This window comes from Phodopus roborovskii, unplaced genomic scaffold (genome assembly GCF_943737965.1).
Source record: "Phodopus roborovskii unplaced genomic scaffold, PHOROB, whole genome shotgun sequence".
Taxonomy (NCBI): Eukaryota; Metazoa; Chordata; class Mammalia; order Rodentia; family Cricetidae; genus Phodopus; species Phodopus roborovskii.
This window is the reverse complement of record NW_026126541.1, coordinates 5,689,931-5,711,320: the sequence shown is the minus strand read 5'-3', so window position 1 is coordinate 5,711,320 and position 21,390 is coordinate 5,689,931. Positions and strand designations below refer to the sequence as shown.

Below are 21,390 nucleotides of genomic sequence, written 5' to 3'. Positions count from 1 at the left end.
GAGTGAAAACTGTATTTTTTACATAACATCCATTGACTTTTATTGGATTTGATAAAATCTGCATTATTAAAAGTAACAAAAGTTGAGTTTATATTGAATCTGGCAAGTTTTATAGTCTCTAGATTATGAAGAAAAGTCAACCGAGGAAGAAACAGAATGACCACCACATGCGGACACTCCTGGTCAGGGGAACTAGACCTGCAGGTGAGGTCAGGTGTGCGGCACACAGAAACCTAACAAGTGCAATCTGCTCATTGGCCAACGACTCCCCTTCAGGAGGAAGAGGAAGGACGACAGGGATTCAAAGGCATATGCAGAATGGCTTCTGTTTCACAGGGTAATCAAAATCCTTAGTTCATGGCACTGGAACATCTTTGAGGAAAAGGAGGCCTTAAGCAGAGTAGACTCGTTGCATAATTCTTGGGTAACGTGCGATTTTCAAGTAATGAAGATTCAATGGTCTCATTTTAACAGTGGCTATCTGTTCTTCTTCTCGCCCTCCGGGGCTGCGTCTGACTCACCATCACAGGGACACTTTTCCACACAGTTTCTAGGGAACCACCCTCTTATTCTGGAAGTGCCTGAGGGAGAAAGTGATGGCACGGTGAAGCAGGCAAGCAGCAAGAGGTGCCGACACTGGGGGCCAGTCCTACTACTTCACATGAGGATAGACTCAGACACTCCGTGGTTTCCACATCAGGTCTCAAACACAGGTCAGGGAAAGCATGGCTTCCAAATGCTTCTGCCAAGCTAGGAAATACGTTCCCCAAACGCCATTAACTGGGAAAGGAGCTAGTGTGCTTTAGAGAGTGCATTACTGAACTGGGGTCACTTAATATATGCGTGATTGTTCTGACATGCCATTACATTGTACTCCAGAGATGATCTTCCCATAGCCTTTATACATTCCCTTCTTTTTCTTTTTTGGGAGAGTTTTGCTATGTAGCCCAGGCTAGGCTAGAAACTATGATCCCCCTGAATACTGGGATTATAGGCATTTGCCTTCATATCAATTTCTACACCAAGATCACCCTAGCTGTCCGTCACATAGGGTTAACTTATGATTAATCCCAAGTACTTTCTTTCTTTAAGAAGATCCTAGGTTAATCTGTACTTGATAAGGGAGTAATTCTGGAATTCTCCCTTAAAGGGGATGCAGATCCGGCACGGGGTGGGTGTCTGGAGCCCGACTCGTCAGATCTGGTCTGCACTGGGCTGTGAGCAAGCTGCTTTTGCTTAGTGTCCCTGTGCTTCTCTTCCCTCACTGAAGGGCAGCTCCTGTCTAAGACATCTGCCAGGACTTTTGATTAATGTTTAAAATTAGCATAGAAAGTAATGAGTTTCTTCCCAGCAGCTTTATAGACTTTATTTCAATGGTTATCTCCCCCATCCCCTCGGCCGTCTCCCTCCCAACTCTCACTGGTCCCTCCTAACGATAGCCCTGTTTCCATGCCTCACATGTCTGTATCCAATCAGGTCTTTTAAGTCATTTTCGGGGCTGGAGAAATGGCTCGGCAGTTAGGAGCACCAACTGCTTTCCCAGAGGACCGGAGTTCAATTCCCAGCACCCTCATGGCAGCTCACAAATGTCTGTAAGTCCAGTTGTTTGTGTGTGTGTGGGACCAGATGCCCTTACAGACATACATGTAGACAAAACACCAATTTATACAAAAATAAAGATATATTATTAAAATTAGTTTTCCCATTTCTAGTTTAAACATAACCTAAGCCACTCTCTAGAATCTATATATATATGTTTTTAAAAAGTTGTAGTTACTTGTTCAAGTGTGGCTTATTTTACTTAACAATGAATTTCATTCACATCTATTTTCTTGGAAATGACATTTCACATTTCTTTATAGATGAATAAAATTCGACTGTGTATATGCTGTATTTTCTTTTCCTACTCATCTGTCAGCAGGCATCTAGGCTGGTTCTGTTCCTTAGCTACTGTGAACGATTTAGCAATAAACTTGTGTGAAGGTGTCTATGTGGTGGAGACCAAGTCATTTAAGGGTATACTATAGATCAGCTCACCCGAGTGATTTAAGGGTATACTATAGATCGGCTCACCCGAGTAATACAGAAGTTCTACTTTTAGTATTTTAGAAACCTCTACACTGATTGTCCAGGGGGCTGTAGCAGACTACACTCCCAACAGCAGTGAACAAAGGCTCCCTGGTCTCCATATCCCCCAGATTTGCTAGCAGTTATTAATTTTCAGTGCTTGGCATATGCCATTCCAAAACTCTTGGTTTTCATTGTCACTGACAAGAGGCTTGATGTTACTTTACAGGTCTGACCTTGCCATTCTCTTCGTAGCTGTTTTTGCTCTGCATTTCTGATATCTTGACTGAGATCTCTGGCCATGACTATTTAGGGTTCTACATGCATCTTGTGCTCCGATGTCAATTTCTTCGTCTATTTTATGAAACTTTCCAATTTCACTGACTAAACTGCCTGTGACATTAGACTATCTTCTTCTAGCCTGTAATTCTTAGGTTTAGTTTACCCTGGAAGTTTTTGCCTTGCTGTTTTGTTTTGTGTATGTTTGTGTGCTTCTATCTGAAGTCATCTGTCCCTAACAGATGTTCTCTGCCTGGCCTCTGCTGATTCTTCCTTTCTACTGTTTTGTTTGCTGGGTGGTTTTTTTTTTTTTTTTTTTTTTATTGGATCTTTCATTTCCTGCATTTCTGTCTGTTTTTTGTCAGCGTCTCAATTACTTACTGACTTTTCCCTGCACTTTTCAATTCTCTGACAAATGACTGTTCATTGGGTAACTTTCTTGTGTAGGTTCTGAGCTGGCTGCTTTACTGCCTTCCTTCACCTCTGTTGAGTCTTCACGAGGTCAGTGATACATTACGGAAGCAGAGCTCTGAAATCCCTCCCCTAGCGCCTTAGTTCGGGTCTCTGGTACTGAGGAGCTGTAAGCTTGGGCTGCTGTCCTAATGGCAGTTGTCTGATGCTTTTCAAACTGTGTTTGTTTGTGCACCTGCTGGGACTAAGGTGCCCTCTGGTGTTTACTTTCCAGTCAGGGTCTTCACTTTAGGGACAGCTGTAAAGGCAGCAGTTCTGCTGTGACCTACACTGGGAAGACACATGTTGACTTCCATTGTGTCCCTGCTGGGGCCCGAGTCAGCAGCTGGGGTTCTGCATGGGGAAAACGGGACTTCCCAAAGGAATGAGTAGGGGATGGAGGGGATGGAGGGAGGAGGAAGATAGGAATGAGATGGGAGGGATTTGCTCTAGAGGTAAGAGAAACAGCAGGGACACTGAGGACCATAAAACCCTGTTCAGACAGGACACAGCTGACAGACAATGGAACAATAACAAAAGGAGGGATAAAACCACACATAAAATGATAAAGTAGAATGAAACAAGGCATTGCGGCCTTGGCCAACAGTTCCTTCTCGCTATCTTTAGAGCAGCAGTCTATGCAGGAAGGGGGCAAGGCTTCTAGCCTCAAAATTTCAAACAAATTCAATGTTTTCTTCCTGATGAGGGCCATTTCTGTGGGGAAGCTCACTTCCTGCTGGAATCTCCAGTTCTGAGACAACTTCCCTCGACCCCCGGAACTGGTTCTTCCCATGTGCAAGGTTTTCTATGATGAGGCTCTGGGCAAGTGTGGCGTTCTTTTTTTCTTGGCATGCCTGCTGGAAGGCACTGACTCAATGCAGTGGCAAGACTACGCTTCTCATTCACTAGCTCTGGGTGCCAACAAAGAATCACAATTTCAAACTCATGTGCCAGACTCCTGCCTCCACAGCCTGCCATATCCTGGCTATCTCTCCAGCTCATCCCCCACATAGATCCCAGGCCAGGAGGGGACAGCACTTTCAAGGAAGCTGTTGGCTGGGCTCACTGTGAACACACGTTGCAAACAGGCACTGGCTTGGTTGCCTCTTTGCAGAGACGATAGGACATAGGCTTCCTCCTTCTCTAGATGTTTCTCTTCTAAGAATAGGGTCTAATGTTTTTATCTTGACCCTTCTCACTGGGTCATATCCACTTGTCTTCTAATCTGTTCTATTACCCATAGGTGCCTACTGGGGACTCAGTGTTTGCCATATAGTCGCATAAGGACTTGGATGCTAGCTATTACCGTAAAGATCAGACAGACACAGTACTGCAGAGAGATGTCTAAGAAGCATGCTTGTATATCTATACAGTTTCCTAATGCACTTTACATGTGATTACATTGTTTGAAGGTATTGTTAAGTCACATAATTTAAGCACACCTTCCCACCTCCATACCTTCTATGAAGCAATCATCGAGAATTTTGTCTCCATACAACCAGTATCTGAAATATTTAAAAGATGAAATTACTTTTGAAGTTCACGTCCCATTTCCTATTAAGGAAATGTAACATTCCCACCTCTTACCGTAACCCTCTTGTTGCTAAAATGAGCTCCCCTTTCTGCAGCTGTATCCGAGGTTCCTCTGTGCAGGGGCTTGTAAAGAAGGTTTTAATTCCTCTATTCAAAGGACAACAGGCACCATTATAATCTTCTATGACTTTATAGCGAACCTGCAATCAGTGGTCACAAGAACAATCTCAATATTTACCATATAGGAGTTCTTTCAAGCAAAAAAAAAATAAATTTTTTAAAGACCACCAAATTCTCAGTGATAGAACATTTTTTTCCACCATTTCCCATTTCCCGGAAGGGAATTATGATGCTTGTTCTCAGGCTGTCTGATCTGTCATTTCAAGCACACATCTGCTAAGCATGTGACCTCCAGAGTGCTGTGTCCAGGAAACATTTCTGCAGTGGCAGAAGTGCCTGCACGTCTCTGTCACGTGTGGTCTGTATTAATGGAAGTGCCTGCACGTCTGTCTGTGGTCTGGAATAGGTTGTTGGGTAGAGATTTGTAGCTACAGAGTGTTCAGGGTGGCCACTACAAACAGAAACTTAATTTCCACTGTATTTATCTTTAATTTAGACTTCTTCAGCCACAGGTGGCATCATCTCTACCTGTCAGTGTTCTTGCTAAGTGGTTCCATTGGCTGTACTAAAGGCATTTTCCTAGGGTGGCAATACACAACGCCTAAATGCCGTGGAAACCTCCGGCTAAAATGAAGTATTTTAAAGAAAACTAAAGGTAACGGTATGTGCCGGGCATGGCACGACACACCTTTGATCCCAGCTCTCCAGAGGCAGAGGAAAGCAGATCTCCGGGTTTAAGACCAGTCAGGGGTAGATAATGTGACTGTCTCAAAAGGAGTGAATTGTACCAAATTCCAACAAAAGCAAGGAGATCCCTGGAGCCCACATGGGGAAACAGACTCCCACAAGGCTCTGCGCTGCATAAGCATATATAATATAAACAATAAACATAATAAAAAGGAATATATTTAATAAAAGGCAACTGTTTAAGACATACAGAAACAGTACTGGCAGGAGAAAACACGAATCGGCACCACTGCAAACACGCCACTTACACTTCTCACTCGCTTGTCTGCTTTCTGTTTCAACTGTTCTACCTGTTTGAAAGAAAAGGGACAGGTTTGGTCATCTGCCTCAGTGATGAGCAGCCTCCCCTTCCGCCAGGCATCCCGGGTTCTGGTGTTCTGTATTTGCTGAGCTGCAGCCTCAGAATCTGCTCTCCAGAGACTTCTCCACCTCTCCATGTCCCTCAAGTGCTCACATGGCACCAGAATTAGGGAGGCACAGTCTCTGCTCCTGCAAAGTTTCTAGGCTGAGTCTTACTGACTTTTCTAATGGAAAAACTCTTTCTAATGGACAAACTCATTATTAATGAGTCTCGACTACATAATTCTTGCTACTTTCCCCTTTAATCAGCAACTAGAACTGTATTAGACACAGCCAGGGAAATATGGTCTCTGTTCTAGAATCACATTAAAGATAAAAGAGAAAAAAGAAAAGAAGATTCTATGAGTTACATACAAAACTGTGGTGGTATCTCACTTGTACAAATAAGCCTGAAGGTCAGAGAATGGAGCATGCCACCAGCTAACCACAGAGGTTGGGAGGTCTGTACAGGCAGACGGGAAGTGTGATGGCTGGGCGGAGACGGGAAGTGAGATGGCTGGGCGGAGACGGGAAGTGAGATGGCTGGGCGGAGAAGGGAAGTGAGATGGCTGGGTGGAGAGAAGATATAAGTGGGCAGAAACAGGAATTCGCTCTTGTCTGTGGAGACACTAAAGAGGTAAGTTGTGGCTGTGGCTTGCTCCATGTTCTCTTAGATCTCTCAGCATTTCCCCTGTGTTTTTATTAGTTATACCATTTAATAACTCCATTGATATTTGCCTTCCAATGTGGAGCACAAACCCATATCCCTGAGATTATGAGTCTTATGCTCTACCAACTGAGCTAACCGAGCTTCTTACCCATTTAAAGTAGCAAAATTTCATTACACAAGACTGGCATGTGTCTACTGTCCAGTAAGGAAGGAACTTGCTGGAGAAAGTTAGACAGCTGAGAGAGACAACTGAGGGGCAGAGTTGAGAGCTGCGGACGAACCTTGAGTTCATGTGGCAACGCAGGACAAATGGAAGATAAAGGCCAGACCGTATAAAGCAGAGTTACAGAGTAAGGACTTTACACCAGCCCAGAGTGTTCAGGAGAGCTGAGGCCATGATACTAAAACTCTCTATGGATGTTAGTGTTGCAGGAAAACTCTTCATACAGCCAACCCACTGTACCAGTAAAGCTACCTCAAATCAAAGGATGGAGTCAGTGACTGGCTGACCAGGGTTAGCCAGAGTTCTTAGAGGATTCAGGAAGACTTGTAGAAGGGCAGGCAGAAAGGAGACTTTCCCTGGCTAGTGGACTGGGAAAAACATGGGGAGAGGGTCAGCCAATCGACCCTCTGCTTCTCTTGGATCTATCAGGACTTTAATTCCTGACTCCTGAGTATTTATTAGAGTGGAACAATTTAGGTAATCATTTACATTAGGCTCGTTCTGACATACTGGAAATGCACATACTGCTGTGTGACTGGGAAGTCTCAGGAAGTTGAGTGGGTTAACAAACGGACCACCAAGAAAAAGGAAGGTCTTCTAAACAAAACTACTCACTGTTAGGCTGTATCGGTGACAGCCTTCTCTTATCGGCCACTCCAGTCCATCTCCTTCAGGGACTCCTGACCATGTGAATACCTGTTTAAAATTCTCCCATTTACTTCCCATATCATAAGGAAAAATGAAGATTTCTTCCAGTTGGTAATACTGAATCCGATCTTTAGCCTGTGGAAGACAAAGGTATAAAGTTGACAGCTGCTTCTGCCTGCAATAACTTTTGTTAATAAGTTACTGAGAATACTCACTTGTGAAATTTGTATTATTCATAAAACACTTTCTTATTGCTAAAATATTAGTAGTGTTGACAGAGAATATGAATTTACCATGGCACAGCAAGGATCTGACTGAAAATACTAACCTTGTTTGTGATATCCAAGAGAGCACACGACAGGGTGTGTCTTAGGAACAAGCATTCAGAAGGAGGCGTATAAATAGTTAGCTAACTGTAGCCTATGCAGAAAACTCTCAGTGCTCCCGGTCGCTTAGCAGCCCAAGAGAGCACAGGTAAAGAGAAGTGATGCTGTCAACCGACTCAGGGGAAGTGTGGGGTATGGTCTGCAATGGCGAGGAAGGGTGAGTAGGGAGGTACTGGTTTACAAAAAACATTTTGCAAAGTTTGTGAAGGATATTTCATGTTTTTATACCATCACAAACACATATACTTCATCTTTATTCACACACGCTTATTCTCATGGTGCAGCTCATATTCTTGGCATTTAAATGGCTAGCTGAAATAAACTACCTTTGAATTTGTTACATTCTACTGCCACCTAGTGGTACAAGCATGCATTATTTAATTCCAAGTGTAGCTCCTGTACACATTCAACACCAGTGTTGGTAATCTTACACATTTTTGATGAATTTTATTTCCTTATTTGAAGCTTTATCTATGATAAAGCACCCATTTAAACAATTTTTATATTAACATGGTTTAATACAGGGCCATGGTCATTAGCAAAACAAAACAAACAAAAAACCCTTTATTTCAACACATTTATGCTATTTGTTGAAACAACTGTCAAACTATGATATGAATGTACTGAATTTTATAAATCCATGTTGACCCGAATGACAGAGGGTAATTCCCCTTTTCATAAATGAAAGCTTTAGGTGTCTGCAGTGCAGCTCAGCACTAGATCATCGGCCTTGCCAAATGACAACATCAGACTTTTAATAATAAAAATAGGCTGATTTCAAAACCCAATATTGAAACTTAGAAGCTGCTTTTGAGGAAGCAAAAAAAAAAAAAAAAAAAAAAAAAAAGGAAACAGGTACATGGTGTTCTCAGGGGAAAAGGCAGCAAATAGTGCTTAGCCAGATTGAGGGTAAAGGAAGGCTTCTTGAAAGAAATGATACCTAAACTGTACCTTGAGGAGCAGAAAGTCAGGGAGAAACCACGGGAAGATGCAGAGTAAGATGGACAAGCGATGAGGGTGAGGCGGGCAGTGGGCAGGAAGCAGGCTGGATGAGTGCCTACGCGAGGCGGAAAGGAACCTGTCCTCAGCCCTCTTCTCTGGGCTCAGGAAGGACAAACCTCTCATAACACTGAGACATTATCTACTTTTTCACTTTGCTGACACTGGCAATGGTGGTGAAAGTGCCAGGAACTCAAAAGACAGTGGCACAGCCCTGTGTCCGTTACCACATTGTTTGCAAATGAACTCAACCTGTGTTCAGATTCTAGAATCTTGGATTCAATCAATCATGGATGGGGAGAAATAAATTCACATGAGGCAGACATGAGGGTGTATACCTATGACCCCACAACTCTGGAGGTTGAGGCAGGTCTGCAATGTAATGAGACCAAAATACAAAAATCTCAAAAATACAAAAAAATTAAAATGAAAATTGCACGTGCACAGATCATGTACACATCATTTTCTTGTCTTTATTCCCTAAATGATACATCTAACAACTACTTAGTGCATTAGGCAGAGGTCTAGAGGAGCAGAACTTGGGTGGTGATGTTTTCAAAGGTAAAGTCAGACTAACGCCGCGGCAGGTACATGACTGTAGGCATTTACAGCCAGATGAAGAAAATTTGGGCTTGCAAGTGAAATTAAGGATTCTTGGAAAACTTGCGTTCCCTGCTATGACTCTGACAGCGTGCCCATGTTCAAAGATGTTTCTGTTTTAATAAAAACTTTTACATGTCATTTATAAATAATTAAATATAAAAGAGTACAAAAAGGTTACTGACAGATGCTCTCTGTTGATCTGGGGTGAGGCTCAATGGCAGACTCCATGCTAAGCAAATCTGAGATTCTGAGTTTCAGCCAAGTTTTAATGTAAAGTCGAAGAATGTCTATTATACTCTAAAGTGTCCTTCAAAGTCCTCCAATCTTCTCTACCTACTTCTCTGTACCAAGGTGGATTTTATTCATAAATGTCAGCCAAAGTAATGTTTCAACAGAATGAATGAGAAAGGAGTGAGATCCCAACTGTCTATTAGTCAGCTATTAAAGAGATTTGTAAATCTTTAAAACAAGGCCACTCCTTCTATTTTTGGTTGTCAAATATAATTACCTTTTACAAAATGCTATGTCAACAGAGTGGACGGTCTTTGAATTTTTCACTTAGAAAATATGTCAATTAGCATTGAGCCATGAGCTCTTTAGTGAAGCTGGCAATGTGAGTGTGTGAACTGGAGAGCGTGAGCTGACCTGAGACAACAGGGTTTGGGAACTGCGGCTGTGAGTTAGGATCCAGGCCGGGTGCAATGGGCTGGACAGTTGTATGGTGCTGGTGTTTCACTACACCATTGTTTTGCCCATCCAAGGACTGACCACAGCTGGCCCTGCTTAGCTTCTGAGAACAGATGAGATTGGAAGCATTCTGACTGACAGGACCAATGTTACAGCCCAACTTCTCCAAATGGGCTATCTCTCTTTCTGCTTGAGATAGCTAACTGCAGCTAAGGTGTGAAGAGGCATTTTGGTGGGAGTTCCTCACGGTGGAAAGAAGTCTACATGTTGTCTTTGCTTACCTGTCATGTGGCATGTTAATGACCCAAGTTTTCATATTCTAGCACTCACTAAATTAGTAATCAGTACTTTAGATCGAAGAAATAATTATTAAAATTTACCTTCTCTTCAATCCATGATTCAATGGAAGTTTTGTTTCTGAGAATAATTTTTATCTAGAAAGGAAATGACAGTGAAATTTAACAAGGCTGACTTCAGTTTACTTTGGATCATTACCATCCTAATAATTCTGAGATAGCTTTTATTTTTCTACCTCAGAGATAAAAACACCAAAGACGGCAGAGGTAAGTAGCAGTTGGCACGAAGCCTATCCTACTCTGTAGTACTTCTTAATTAGTGCACTATAGCATCTCTACGCCCATCATCCCCATCCAAAGCAAAGCTACACCCAATACCTGTATTAGAACTCATGCCTTAAGTACCATGATTTTCAAGGTATTAACTGTAGTGAGGTAGTCCTTCTGTAGCACTGACCACGCCCATTGGGGGGTGGAGCGATGGGCGGAGGTGACCTGAGGAAGGAGGTCGGAGGGGGCCAGGAAGGCGCTCTTTCTGGCGTGACTCGGACAGGAGAGGATCGGGTTGAATTTCCTGGTGTTCATCTGTCTAGGTTGTAAGTTATTTCTCCCTGAATAAACATCTATTCGGCCTATTTGTTTATCCTGATCCTTATTTACCGCAATAATTAACAAAACAGTAATATAGTTTAATCAGTTCTTAAACACACTTGCTATTACAATTTATTACCATTACATATGTGTATGCATGTGCATACAGTGTGTGTGTAGGGGGTATGTACCTGTCCCACTCAGCACTAGTACTGGGCTGCCAGGCACACACAGCTTTCTTTTATATAGGTATGATGCAACTTTAAATTTATGATTAATCATTCACAATATAAGAGTGTCTCATTTCTGTCAACCTACACATTTTCCTCATGTTAAGGTCTGAATGAGAAGCATCCTCCACAGGTTCACCTGGAATGCTTGGTCCCCAGGTGGCAGCACTAATTAGGAGGTTCTGGAAACTAGTTCTGGCCCAGCTGCATGATATGATCACTGGAGGCGTGGTCAGCGTAGCTGAATCCCAGCTGGCTCCCTCCCAACAGCCCACTTCTTGCCCACCACTCTGTGAACAGCTCCCTCCCCACAAGCCCTTGCTGTGATGCTCTGCCTCCCTGTAGGGCACAGTCAACTTTCAAAGCCAAGGCAGTAGCTTGTATTCTGAAACAGTGAAGCCTCTGTCCCACTGATACTCAAGTAGCTAACAAAACTTATGCCTGCCCTGGATTAAATAAAGCCATTTAAAGAATGGTTCATATAAGATTTTACACCTATTACAATTCTTAATTTACAAGATTTGGAAAGAAAATCCAATCTCTAGGCTTTCCCTCAGAGCCTCTTCATTTTCATTAACGAGTACTGTTACTAAGCACAGGCATGGGTGGCCACAGGTGATCTCTTAAGCTTTTTGCCAACCACTCATTTACTTGTATGGAAGGAAAGATCAGCGCATTCTTCTGTGGACCTCTACTAGAGGGACGTGAAGGTCATGAACATCTGGGGGGGGGGGGCTCTCAGCTGTTAAGACTTCTTTCTACCAGTGTGTTCATAGCACACGAATTGATGGCTAGAAATTCTGCCAAAATTATTTCTAGGTGACTTACTGCACACAGGTGATTAACTAATGTCAACAGATAAGTCAAAGCCGTCTCTCTCACATACTCCAACTGTACATGCAGGTTCATCCCTTCCTTACTGCAATCAGCCCACACACGGCAACTCTGACACAGATGTGGCCAAATACTTTACCTGTATGAAAAACAACATCCCAACAGCTACGGTTGTCCCCAGTGCTAATCCCAAGGCAAACAAGGTTGCAGCAAATGCAGCCAATCCGAAGGGAACAATTGGGGGAGGATCTCTCCGGGCCATACTCATGTCAATCTTGACTGTGTTCCACCCAAAGGAGAGCTGCAAGCAATAACAACACCCACGTGAAATGCTTGTTGAGGCAAAGCTGTTCAAAGAGTCATTTACTGTTGGGGACCATCACCTTCCTCACAACCTCAGGTCTCTGAGACAGAAAGTTACTGCCTCTTAAGAAATAAGCAGAATGTTCAGCAGAACATTCCAAGCAAGGTACAGGCTTGCGTTTTTAGAGCCAGTTAAAGAATAGCTCAGGGCTATCTCTCCTGCTGCAGTTTAACAGCCAATTACAGGTTAGCTAAACAACTTAGGGCTTTCCTTCTACCGACGTTCTCACTCTGCCTACGTGCCAGCGCCCATGCCCTGGCCACGAGCAAACCCCGCTCACATCCTGCCCACGGTCCTATGTAAGCCTCCCTTTCGAAAATACAATGTGTCAGCTTGATCAGAATCCTGTCTTGCTGTTCTTCCTTGTATCCCTTGTCCTCCATTCCTTCCTAGGTGCTTCCTGGTTCGTCGTTGACTGCCCCTCGGGTCAGGGCAATTTACACAATATTACTAGATCTAGGGTGACTGTTCAGTGGATAATGTGCTTGCTGTGTAAGTATGAAGACTGAGTTCAGATCCCCAGCATCCACATAAACGTTCCATGGGCATGCTGGCCCTGCTATACATCCAGTGTCAAGAAGGCCAACACAGAGGATCCCCAGGGAAATTTGGGTAGCCACACCGATCTTATCTCAATTTCTAAGTTCAATTATGAGAACCTGCCTCAATGAACAAAGTGGATAGCCATCAAGAAAGACATCTGCTATCAGTCTTGGACCTCCATGTACATGGGCCCCTACATGGCCCCCCACATGTGCATATGCAAACATGTAGAGAGCCACCGGTGCCATTCCCGAAGATGGCGCCGGTTTCCTGTCCATAAGCCAGCAAGGCGCGGATGCATGATCCACGTCATGGGGTGACCGTTACGAGCGTTGCGGGCTGCACCTGTCAGTAACGGACACGACTCCTCTGAGCATATATAAGCAGAGCCCTTTTTCCTCCTCGGAGTCTTCCCTCAACTTGCTGTAATGAGCCACGCAATAAACATAGCTGCAGAAGAATCCTGTTGTTGAGCATTGTTCTTGCAGGCAAGGCGATAGCGCTCGACACATACACACCGGTATACTACCCATGGGGGAAAAGCATGACCAAACAGGTAACAATAATGATAGCAACCGCACCAAACAGCAGTTTCTGATGAACACTTGACTCCTATGACACATACAGTATTTTTTTTTTTTTTAAGTGCAAGGAATAAAATCAAAGGCCTCGCACACGCTGGGCAAGAACTGTATTGCTGAGCTGTGTACACCCACAGCTCCATCAATGATTATTTAACTGTGCACACCCACAGCTCTGTCAATCATTAGTTAACTGTGCACACACAGCTCCATCATGAGTTAACTGTGCACACACAGCTCCATCATTAGTTAACTGTGCACACCCACAGCTCTGTCAATCATTAGTTAACTGTGCACACACAGCTCCATCATTAGTTAACTGTGCACACACAGCTCCATCATTAGTTAACTGTGCACACACACAGCTCTGTCAATCATTAGTTAACTGTGCACACACAGCTCCGTCATTAGTTAACTGTGCACACACAGCTCCATCATTAGTTAACTGTGCACACACAGCTCCATCATTAGTTAACTGTGCACACACACAGCTCCATCATTAGTTAACTGTGCACACACAGCTCCATCATGAGTTAACTGTGCACACACAGCTCCATTATTAACTGTGCACACACAGCTCCGTCATGAGTTAACTGTGCACACACAGCTCCGTCAATCATTAGTTAACTGTGCACACACAGCTCCATCATTACTTATTCTCCAGTATCAGTTTTCCTTCTCAGAAGCATGAGGTCGACCCTAAGCACCAATAGTTATGAACACCAACACAACAACACTAAGCCACTGTCTCCTGCTACCCTAAAATTACAGTACTGTTCCTCAGCAGCAGACACAGCTCAGTCCACAATCAGTGGTGAAGAGCTAGTAAAAAGTTGACAAACAGATCCTGCAGATGTACAGTGTTCTAAAACAGTGGCTCTCAACCTATGTGTCTCAAGCCCCCTTGAAGGTTGCACATCAGATAGTCTAAATATCAGATATTTACACTACAATACACAGCAGTAGCAAAACTACAGTTATGAAGTAACCAACAATGAAGTAACTTTATGGTTGGGGGTCATCACAACTTAGAAGTTAGGTGCTAACATTTAAAAATCTTGAGAGCTCATGTGAAATCCCAATTCCCTTTGTTCTCTTTTTTGTTTTGCAAGAACTTATAACTTAAAAGTCCCAAGGTACAATCTTTCTTTTTATTCTTCTCCTTTTCTACCTTCTTTAAAAAAAAAAAAAAAAAAAAAAAAAAAATCCTACTTCCTTAATACTGGAAGATTAGCAATGCTTGGACTAGGACTAACTGCAAAACACAAACTGGCTGAAATCATGTGCTCTCCAGTTTGCTGTGCACCCTCTCTTACTTGCAAGCCTATTTACAGATTTTTTTTTTTTTTTTCATTTGTATAACCTCTGTACTTTCTCTAATGACCGAATGTCCAAAAGTCAACTCCAACTGTTTCTGGTTTAATGTGTTTACTGTAGAAGTGTGCTTGTTCCAAGGACCAAATGAACACAGGAGAGCCAATCTGTCAGAGACACTGAATGGAACAGAAAGTAAAGTACCACTATTTCTTCTAGTTCTTTCTGTTCACTATACTCACCATAACTGCTAAGTTAGAAATGTAATAAACCACAGATAAGGGAAAACAGTGAGCATAGACTTCAACTGAAACATAAAAGATGAGTTTCCAGAATAAAGCACTTTTTCCTCATTTCCAAGTTTAAGAGCTTTGTAAAAGAGGAATGATAGAGACGTCAAGCAAAGCTGTGGTAGCAGCTAAATCACAAAATGTGTATTTCCGAGAGGGCCCTCTTCAGTAACCTTGAAAACGTCACTGAATCCGACAGGAATGGTAGTGTGTCATGATGACTACTCACCCGATTATAAAGCTGTGTGTACATAGTCATCACAAAAATAAAGGCAGCGTGGATGCAGCCCAGAGGCGCCAGCAGGAGGAACAGCGTGAAGGAAGCATGGTTCTGGTGGCCACAGCAGTTGTTGATCCAGGGACAGTGGTGATCCATCTTCATCACACATCTAATAAGAAAGGCACACATGAAGCAGAAAAGCAGAAAACCCTGTGCCCTTTAGCTCTGGCTTTTCAAAAGACCACAGGGAGTTAATTCTCATAAAACAGGTAAATCTTTATGGCCTTTTGAAGTTACACCGACTTCTTTAAAATTCTAAATAGCAGAAGAGCAAGTAGATATTACAACAACTTCTAAATTAAACACGTCTGAGGCAGAGGTTGGTGGGTCTCTGAGTTCGAGGCCAGCCTGGTCTACAAAGTGAGTTCCAGGACAGCCAGTGCTACTCAGAGAAACCCTGTCTCAAAAAAAAGTCACTACCACCACCAATTTCTTAGAGAAGCTGGGAGGCTCTGCAGGAGTCTCAGTACAAAGGAGGAAGCTCAGCTATCCTTCTCCTTAGGCTCAGAAACACCATGACTGTCATACAGTTCCAGTGTCTACAGAAGGGTTATAAAACCCTCCAAACACAGCTGCAGCTCCCTTTCCTCCTCTCAGTGTGTAAAACAAGCTCAGCACAGAAGATGACAGTGCTTGTGTTCTTTGCTGAAGGATAACTTCCTAGCAACAAGGCAGACTTTAGGAGTATCCCATGATTTCCTAAATTTCACATTAATTAATAGATGTTGCTGATAGCCAGCTACTGGCGTACTTTGCATTTTTATAATGATGCAGTTTTCTTCCCATTAAATTTTTGATAACACTTATGAATGAGTCTGAGAAAACCAGTCTAATTTATACTCAAAATAATTCTGAGCTAGTCAACTTGGCACTCAACAAATTCTGAAACAGCAAATGGAACAATTAAAAAGAAAATCTTTACTTTGGCAAAGGTATGATGGGGGATGTCTTTCTGTATATGTTTCTCTTATTGGTTGATGAATAAAACACTGATTGGCCAGTAACTGGGCAGGAAATACAGCAGGGCTACAAAACAAGGAGAATTCTGGGAGGAGGAAGACAGAAAGAAGCTTCTGGGGACACCATGTAGCAGAACATGCTGGAGAATTCTCCAGAAGGATGAAACAATGTGGGAATACTTAGATTAATAGAAATGGGTTATAAACCAATAAGAAGTCTGAGCCATCGGCCAAACAGGTTATAATTAATATAAGTCTCTGCATGCTTCTTTGGGGCTGAAGGGTGGCAGGACCAGGTGGGAAAGAAACTCGGTCTACAAAGGAATACCTATTTTTCTAGAAAAATCTCTTTCTTATAACAGAAAGAAATTATCTTTGTTGGTACTTGTTGGGAACAAGTCTTACACACAAGTCTTTTTTTTTTTTTTTAATTATGAAACTGTTGGCCATTGACTATGGTTTCTTATCGGCTAGCTCTTAACTATTAACACATTTTTCTACTAATCTAAGTGTTTCCACGTGGTCTTGGCTTACTGGGAATGGCTGACCTGCATCTCCTTTGCCTGCTACATACCTGCAGAGAAGAGAGTGATTTCCTGTTTGTCCCTGTTTATATTCTGATTCTGCCCAGCTACATCACTTCCTGCCTGTCTGTATAAACCTCCAGATCTCTATGGTTAGCTAGGGGAAGTATGTGCTATGATATGTTGTCACTTCCTACTTGGCCAATCAGTGTTTTATCTGTCAACCAATAAGACAAACATATACAGAAGAACATTCCCCATCACCTCCTCTTCTCTGTCTAAAAACAAGCGTTTTAACTTTAACATAGTAAAATTACATATAACAAAACAGTTATTAAGCAAGAATTATAGTTACAATATTTAGTCCATTAACATCAAGAACTAAAGAAAATATTCTATCATCTATTCTATCTTTGTGATTCTGAAGTCTTGTATGTAACTTACCTTTAATTTTAACTAAAGAAAAATATAACCATAACTATCTGTTTTCAACTCCATCAAAGACCACAGAAGGGTAATATATAAACTATAGAGACAACACACTGCCTGGTCAGTCACCCAGTTCTTCTGTAATCTTCCATCTTTGGCCCATATGGCACAATGTGTCTGGCAGACTCCTCAGCAAAGGAAGAAATTTCAAACTGTCTGCCTGTATTGGCAGTTTGTCAATCACTTTTCTCTGTGTCCTGCAGAATGTCTGGCAGATTTTTCCATGAAGCAGGAACCCTGTAGCAATGTCCATCTTGTATCGGCAGTCACTTTTCTGTGGGTCCTGCATGTCCAGTTTATACAGCATAAAGTCAAACGTCCAGACATGAGCAGTATCTTGCCCAAATGGCTAGTCTTGACACATTGGAAATAAATTCCATAATGAGTTTCTTTGATGTCCATCTTCCTTTCTGACGCAGCTGGTGTTGCCAGGAGCAGTTGTGTCTCACTGTTAAGAAAAACCCTAAACCATTTTAAATGCCATATTCTGTAGCTCTTTGACAGGTTTGAAGAATGCCTACCCAATTGAAATATAGCTCTCTATATCTATAAAAACATAACAAACCTAACTATAAGTTTTGACTATTATAGGTAACTATCTATAATTTGTACTTAATTATACATTACATTTTTAAATGAGCTATGCAAACATAGTATCTAACAAGAGGAGAAATATACATATCATAAAATTAACCTTAAACTTGTATCAATAAATGAAAATCCACTCCAAAACAAAGTATTCATTTCTATACTATAATCCCCTTTTACCTTTAAAAAGAAATTGGTTGTAATCATTGACCATTTATAGCCAACCCCATTTAAATGAAAGCAAACATCTATAAATGATATTTGGGAATTTGGGCATCATTCTTTCCAAATTGCTTCCTGCTGTTAGAGGGTGCTGTCTTGGGGAATCTTAAGAAGACCCAGAAATCCTGGCTGTAGTGGTCTGCAAGGCTGCCTTGTCCCAGCTGTTTTGAGTGTTGGATCACCTGGGACACTGTTTCAGGGGGTCCTCCATCATCAAACCATGTTAGTCTGGAAGGAATCCCCAGATTCTCATTTTCGAGACTGCTGGACCTGCAGCTCCTTTACCTGCAATATCTCTGCAGAGGAGAGCACACGCACGTCTTTTGATGATAGTTTTGACAAAATGGATTCCTTGCTATTCTGGTTGGTTGCTTTTAGCTTGTCCCAAACCTACACAGACCTGGGAAGAGGGTTCTCAGTGAGCAAGGCCCACTGTGGGTAGTACCACCTCTAGGCAGCTGGGCCTCAACTGTCTATAAATGGTAGCAAGTAAGCCAGGTAGAGCCGAGTCAGTAGGCAGAATCCCCTAGTTTCTGGTTCAAGCTCCCGTTGTGGCTTAACCTTGATAATGGACTGTGACCTGTGACCTGTGACCTGTGACCTGTGAGACAAATACATCCAGCAAAAGAGAAGCAAACTGAGGCACCGTGCAGAGAACAAAAATGGTTTCTATTGGCAACCAAGTGGATCAGTCCCCAGTAAACAGAAAAGTCACACACCTGTTACACTTCCTGCAATGGTGTGAACGAGGTGCCTTGTATGCTTGGCAGACTTTACAATACTGGAGATACATGCTATCCTGAGGATTTTCCTTGATAGGAAAAAAAGAAATGTTAGTTACTTGAACCTAACAGTAACAAGTCAGGCTTTATAAATGAAGGTCTCTACAGAGGTATAAGTGACTTTATTTAGGGAAAACACTTTCAAGTGATAAACTGTAAAAGCAGCTTCATTCTCCGTATTACTTAGCGGTCATGTTTCTTTCACTTTCTCTGTGCTCAACCCAAACCTAGTGTCTCTTGGTCCAAGTCTCTCAATAGCAGGGGTTGTTTTAGATAACGTGACTGGTGCTTCAGAGTGAAGCACGGCTTGACACTGAACTCCCCCTCCGTCAGGCTGCCCTTGTCATCGTCCCTTAGTGTCCTTTCAGTAACTCCCTGTCTGGTTGTGTCCCTCCCTATCCAGCTCTCCCAGAGCTCTCCCTGGAGCCTCCACATATCCGGTAGTCCAGGCCTTCAGACCTCCTGGCCCTGTTTCACCCTCAGCTGCACTACACACTCACGCAAGGCTGCCCGTGTTCTGGATGTGTGTTCTCGGCCTCAGGCTGCCTCTTCCCTTTCCTCTCTGGAAACTTGCTATTTTGCCCTGGTGTGGTAGCTCACAAGATGACATGCCTCTGCCTCCCCAGTGCGGAGACTGGGCTACCACACACAGCCTTTTTTTATTATTATTATTATTGCTGCTATGGAATAGCTAATATAGATCAATATTTCATAAAGATGTCAATTCTAAGCACAAGTGTTCACCAGTGCCTGGGTACCATGCAGTGTCTCCTAGGACAAAAGTTGACAAGGCAAAAACAGAATGTAATTACCACGGCAAATTACATACAAGATTATGAAATGATCATTGTCAAAATGGATCGTTTTCTTACCGGTCTCCACCCTCGAGGGACAAAACCAGGACCAGCAAACATGGCATTGAAGTAATTGTAGACAATCATGACAGTCCAGTTTATCAACATGATGAAATTCACACTTCCTCCTGTTGTGTGTAAGGGCCAGTACCACAACACAGAGTCGATCATGGCCATCGTGGAACATATTGCTATAACACCAAGGGCTATCATGGGACCCCAGTGACACAGTCGTTTCAATTCCTGAAGATTTTCAAACTTGATTACTGAGCAGAATGTGCCCATTTTGGACGCTGCCATTTATCTAGAGAACCAGAGAGTTTCTTTTTCTGTGCGCACATTTCTGTGTCCAAGAAGTCCACATGTTCCTGAACTGTCATGCCTTTGGCTGACAGAGTGTGAACCTGGAGTTGGCCATTTTCACTGTCGACATCCAGAACACGTTATCTCGAGGCTGGTTTGAAACTCAACCTAAAGAAAACAAAACGGGAAAATTCCTCTTAAAGGTTCCACATGCCATTCATTTAACTCCAAGAAGGAGAGACAGCACTTCCAAAGCACGCTAGTGTGAGGATGGCCTCTTATCGAGGCCAAAAAGTATTGCTTTGGACCAATCCAAAATACAGTTGAAGCTTGAGCTGCATATAAACAGGACAGGTTAAACAGAGAGTTTTACTCCTTTGTTCAAACTGTCAGAAAGGATTGACTATCCCGTCCGTCTGTCCGTACTCAGAGGGTAGTTTGAGAAAACAGAGACTTGGAGTGCTAAGAAGCAGGGTCTTATCTAATTATCGCTCATCTAATTCTTCCTACAACAGAAACTGGCTTAGAGAGGCTGAGTGATTAGGCCAAGGTCACAAGTAACAGCGGAGCCCAGAATAGAAGCCAAGGCAAGGAGTCAGCGTGGCGGATTTGGTGTAACATGCTCTAGGCATGTAGAACTTTGTGTGTGCGTGTGTATGTGTGCGTGTGTGTGCGCGTGTGAGAAGCAGTGCACGAGAACGAGCACAAACAAGATCATTTGAGGAAAAGTCAATTCCCTCCGCGGTCGAGGGAGGGAGGAGGGGGGGGAGGCACGCCCGGGGAATGGTTGGAGAAGTGAGTTCTGAATGCAGTGCAGTGAGTCTGGAAAAGACCTGCGACACACGGGTATGACGTATGCGTAACGGATTCCCACGCGGCTGTTGCGCCCGCGGGTGCCTCAGTTTCCCGCCCGAGCCGCGGAGCGGGGCGGCCTGGGGATCTTCTGCCACGAGACAAATTCTTACTGAGTGAGGCTGGGCTCAACATTTCGGAGACCCCGGCGGGACAGGGTCGGGGCGAAAGCCGCCCGCGTCGCGGGCTGCACCCCCTGCGGCGCCTCCCACCTCAGTCTGGGCTCCGGGGCCCGCTGCGCGGCCATGGCGTTTCCGGGACGGCCTGGGGTCACCCGGAACAGATTTTCTCCTGCTTATAGCTCCGTCGTGAGCGCTGCAGTCCCGAGCAAGCGGCGTGCGAAGCCTGAAGGTGCGGAGAGCGCGAGCAGCCCGGAGCCGCGCGTCTGGGGCTCACGCTGCCGCCGCCAGGCTCGCACCCGGGCTCTCGGCGCAGGCTCCGCCAGAGCCACTTCCGGCAGGTCCGCCGCGTCAGTCTTCCCTCCGGAAGCAGGCGCTTTCCGCCACTCAGAGCCCGGGAGAGCTCCCTCCGAGTCCCCGCACGCGAATGTGGGGAAGTGCTTTCGGCGATCCCGGAGAGGGGAGCACGCAGCTTTCCGTGGTTCTTTAGGCGACACCGAAAGTGACGTTTCCCCCTTGGTTCCACTCTCGAAAGACCGAGTGGAAAGGAAAAGGCGCAGGCAGCTCAGTTTCCGGGGGACACAGATTGCGGGGAACAACCAGGAAGCCGCGGGGCTGGGAGTC

At 43.7% G+C, this 21,390-nt stretch overlaps 1 protein-coding gene across 2 annotated transcripts; it reads right to left on the bottom strand.

Annotated features, from left to right (window-relative positions):
- Window positions 1–21: 21 nt before the first annotated feature.
- Zdhhc6 (zinc finger DHHC-type palmitoyltransferase 6) lies at window positions 22–21,076 on the bottom strand. 2 transcript variants are annotated; one of them, XM_051199770.1, is made up of 11 exons: window positions 20,860–21,076; window positions 19,511–19,963; window positions 18,576–18,667; window positions 15,024–15,183; window positions 11,842–12,003; window positions 10,132–10,185; window positions 7,044–7,211; window positions 5,445–5,486; window positions 4,384–4,529; window positions 4,255–4,301; window positions 22–581 (listed from the first exon to the last, which is right to left on the bottom strand). In XM_051199770.1, exons 2-11 carry the CDS (start codon window positions 19,790–19,792, stop codon window positions 478–480), a joined length of 1,257 nt encoding a protein of 418 aa, XP_051055727.1. In that variant the 5' UTR covers window positions 19,793–19,963; window positions 20,860–21,076; the 3' UTR covers window positions 22–477. The 2 variants fall into 2 exon arrangements, with proteins under 2 accessions (XP_051055727.1, XP_051055728.1); XM_051199771.1 differs by lacking the exon at window positions 5,445–5,486 and having other exon boundaries at window positions 23–581; window positions 20,860–21,075.
- Between the last annotated feature and the right edge of the window lie 314 nt (window positions 21,077–21,390).